Source organism: Anarrhichthys ocellatus, unplaced genomic scaffold (assembly GCF_004355925.1).
Source record: "Anarrhichthys ocellatus isolate YVR2014 unplaced genomic scaffold, GSC_Weel_1.0 scaffold4659, whole genome shotgun sequence".
Classification (NCBI taxonomy): domain Eukaryota; kingdom Metazoa; phylum Chordata; class Actinopteri; order Perciformes; family Anarhichadidae; genus Anarrhichthys; species Anarrhichthys ocellatus.
In genome coordinates this window covers 1-4183 of record NW_022284633.1, presented here as the reverse complement: position 1 = coordinate 4183, position 4183 = coordinate 1, and the positions used below count along the sequence as shown (strand labels likewise).

General features: G+C 48.5%; 1 protein-coding gene across 1 annotated transcript; it reads right to left on the bottom strand.

The window, feature by feature from the left end:
- Positions 1-6: 6 nt before the first annotated feature.
- usp11 (ubiquitin specific peptidase 11) lies at positions 7-4133 on the bottom strand (the record flags this gene model as incomplete). Its single annotated transcript, XM_031841546.1, has 11 exons — positions 3913-4133; positions 3225-3383; positions 2897-3121; positions 2702-2785; positions 2357-2451; positions 2071-2274; positions 1858-1970; positions 1257-1724; positions 691-761; positions 289-401; positions 7-184 (listed from the first exon to the last, which is right to left on the bottom strand). Coding segments are annotated over exons 1-11 (1800 nt in total), but the record flags the coding sequence as incomplete, so codon positions are not given.
- Between the last annotated feature and the right edge of the window lie 50 nt (positions 4134-4183).

The following is a 4183-nucleotide window of genomic DNA, read 5'->3' as shown; positions in this document are numbered from 1 at the left end:
GTGTGTGTGTGTGTGTGTGTGTGTGTGTGTGTACCTGAGGGGGAAGTCCACGATGCTGTCCAGCTTCTCTCTGGTGAACTTGGTGTAGGAGAACCTCTTGAGGTGGATGATGAGAACCTCCGGTAGAGACCAGAGGTCCAGCTTCTTAGTGGCCAGCTGGTGCTTCTTACACACCGGACAGTACCTGAAAACACACACACACAAGTCTCATTTCTACCACGTAGAGGGGGTGTGTGTGTGTGTGTGTGTGTGTGTGTGTGTGTGTGTGTGTGTGAGAGAGTGTGTTACCATGGGTTCTCCTCCTCCAGTGTTTCCACAGTGGTGAACAGCTCGATACACTCCTGCAGCTGGACCGTGGTCTGCTGCTGAGGAACCTCCATACTGGCGTGTTTCACATACTTCTACAGAGCAGGAGGAAGGAGAGAGGAAGCAGAGGTGAGGAAGATGTTTCCTTCACGTTCTCTCTGCACGGAAGGTGCTGGGAAGTCTCCTACATCACTTTGGGACTTTTTATAACACGCTATACTATACTATGACTTTTTACACGCTGTACTGTGACTTTAAAAAAAAAAGAAAAGAAGTGATAGTACATTGATGGTGAGGAGCGATTACATTGCAGCCCGTTGAGCAGCTGCTATCTGCTAAATACCAGATTTACCATTTAATGTAAAGACACACGCTCACACTGACCTCGGCCTCGTTCTCATTGTAGAATCTCTTCTTCATCTCAGGGTCCCAGTCGATGGCCACATAGGGCTGAGCTGAGGAGAGACGGAACATTTCAATCAGACGGTGAATGTGGAAACATCTGATCTGTGTTTGATGCAGAATGATACAGATGTACTGTGACCTACAGCTGACAGACATGTTCAACTGGAGCAGCAGCTTCTCACTGTTCCTGCACGGAGCATCTCGTTTTTCAGTTGTTTAAAACATCAATATTGATGTTCAAATGAACCCAGAACAGGAGAATTGTTGATTTTAACATTCTGAACCCCAAAACCCGCCGGCAGGATGGAAAACTACACCGTTTATCACAGCCAGGAGCTGTAGAAATCAGTTCGTCAGTCATAATCGTCGTCTTTTGCGTAGAGTCTTAATCGCCATTATATTATACGTTTAATGTTATTCATTTTAAAATGTTGTAGTTCTGTGTTTCACTCGGCTACAGGACAAACAAGAGGGCACCAGGAACTGTTGTCATGAATAATGTAAAGTGGGTCAGCGTGTGTGTGTGTGTGTGTGTGTGGGCCTACAGCTGAAGGACACAGCGCTCCCTCCCTCCCCCGTTCCTCTCTCCGTCGTCCCGTTGGAGTTCACCGCCTGGATGGTGAACAGACTCTTCCTCTTGCGACACGCCTTTCTCTTCGCCGGCTGCTCATTGGCCGGCGGGCTCGGAGAACACGCCTCCTCCTGCTTGTCTTCTTCTTTTTCTTCTTCTTCTGTGGTCTCGCACGGCGGATGCGGTTGCTCTGCGTCGGCGGTGCCGCTCGAGTCCCCGCTGGGAGTGCCGGCGTCAGCGTCGGTGTTGCTGGTGCCGGCGCTGCAGACCGGCTCGGTCTGGTTCTCGGGCTCTGTGTCGTCCAATGAGGGCTGCGTATGGTTGACGTCGGGGCGGCCCTTGGTGGCGGCGGTCTCGTCTGATTGGCTGTTTGTCGACAAATCGCCGCAGCAGGGTTGCGTTTGAGACGGCCCGGCTTTCTCCGCGTCCTCCTGCTCCTCCTCTGGAAAACAGAACAGAACCAATCAGAGAGAAGCAGCCTGAACTAAAAACATGAAGATCAATGAGATGCGTTCACTGATGTCAGCGCTGCTTTAATAAACATTATTATGATTATGATTAATGTCAGACTATACCATCACTGATGCCGTTGGTCTGGGTCTTGTAAAGCTCCTCCTCCTCCTCCTCCTCATCTTCCTCTTCCTCTTCCTCCAACTCCTCAGAGGGATCGGGATGACGCACATAGCGCCTGCGCACACACCGTAGCAATATATATAGTTTAAAGTTAAACGCACAGATTCTGTGTGTGTGTGTATATATGTGTGTGTGTGTGTGTGTGTGTCTCTCACGTCAGCCTCTGCAGGAACAGCTTGTAGAGCTCCTCTCTGCTGCAGCAGCTTCGTGGGACACTGAGCAGCAGCGGATGTCCGAACAGAGACGTCCCGTACGAGCTGCTGCCGGAGCCGTAGTCTCTGTAGTGGGAGCGCTCCCTCAGGTAGAGCGCCAGCAGCACCTGCTCCTCCTGCTGCTCCTCCAGCACGCTCAGCTCGTACCTGAACACACCGCGGCCACAATTAAAAAATTCATACACGACTGTGTCTTCATGGAGCGGTGAGCAGCGGCGGGTTTTCTTACACAAAGATGTCGTCTCGGTCCAGAATGCAGCTCAGACATTCATCAGCGTTGTAGATCTTATAGAAACGGTGGTTGAACACGTCAGCTACCACCATCTGACACACACACACACACACACACACACACACACGTAGAAAAGACTTTGATATAATTTTATGTAGATATTCCAGTTTTCTTCTTAACCTAATTAAATAATAATACAATTTAAAAAATTTAATTAATATAAATAAAAATAAATTTTATTTATATTAAAAACAAAAAATATTAAATAAATAATAAATACAAAAAATAGAAAATGTAATAATTAAATTAAAAATAATAATATTAAATGAAACACACACTGACCTGTGTGGAAGGTAAGTTGGTCATCTCTGACAGAGCAGAGCAGAGGTCAGATACCTTTCCTGCTTTAGGAACCACGACACGATGCTGCAGACACACACACACACACACACACATTAATATCATACTCATATCCTTAAGGTTTCCTGACACTCCACCACCACGTTCTCAGTTTTTCAGTAGAGAAACAGACGTTACCTGTGCAGGTTTGGCGTAGGGGTCCAGAGACACAAAGAAGACCTCCATGACGCGCTCCTTGCTGACAGGAAGTGGGACGCTCAGGTAGCAGAAGGGGTCGAAGGTGACGGAGACCTTGTGGCACTCGGGACAGACGAGCGTGGACTTGAAGAGGCCGTGAAACGTGTCAACGATCACCGAGTCGTTCCGCCGGCGGTGGTTCCGCCACGCCTCCTCGGCCACTTCCTGTGGGACAGGAAGAGGAAGTCTTAATACCGTGTCCATCAACTGGAAGTCAGTCTGAACGCATTCAAACTGAGCCGAGGGCGTCGGCCGTTCCTCGGATCACCTGGTCTGGTCGTCCTTCGGCGTCCCGCAGCTCGATGTACTCTTTGTTCTTGACCCGGTTCAGGTCTTCGTGCAGTCCGTCCAGCAGGAAGGAGAGCAGCTCCTGACTGTCGTGTTGCTGGTAACCCAGAAACTGAGACGCAAAGTGTCCCACCTTCGTCTGCACCGACACAAGAACACAAGACAATGAGACAAAATACAGGAAACATAGTGAGACACGTTCGTTCAAGTCAGTTCTCCAGTTTAACGGAGTCTGAAGCGTCACGTTCCTCTCTGTGGTCTTCATGTTCTCTGTAACATGAAGTTCTGCTCCTCTATGAAACAGAACCATCATGATAGAAGCAGAGAGAATAGAACATAAAAGTAGTTGAATTCCTTTAATAATTTATTTTACAAAAATAGAAAACAACATAACCTATAGATCAACATGTTTCAAGTGACTACAAGTGTTACCACCTGCCTGTTACTGATAAACGTTGTAGTTTTGGTGATTGTTTAAAGCATGTTTGTCCATCCCTCCGGTGGGCTGTGGGGTTCAGGCTTAACTTCCAGAAGTGTTTGTAGTGTTTTCTTTCTGTTAACGAGGTGAAAGAGGCACAGAAACCGCTCCGCACCTCCACAGCTTCAGGGTGTCATCCTCCCTGACGTGTGTTTGTAATCAGTGACTCATCAGTTTCTCACGTCGTTACCTTGAAGACTCGCGGCACCACCGAGTAATGCCTCCCGGACCACATCTGCTTGATGACGTCGGCGTAGGCCTCGGCGATCTCGCCCTTCATGCCCAGAGGGTTGGTGAAGTTCAGCTCCTCCAGGTAGGAGCTCAGCAGGAAGTACTCCGTCAGAGGAGGAGTGTTGCTCAGACACTGCAGAGGAGACGAGGAGGAGGAGGAGTTAGGAGGAAGAGGTTCAAACGTGATTTATTACCTCAGTAAACATTGTAAACATGAGTTTATGGTCTCA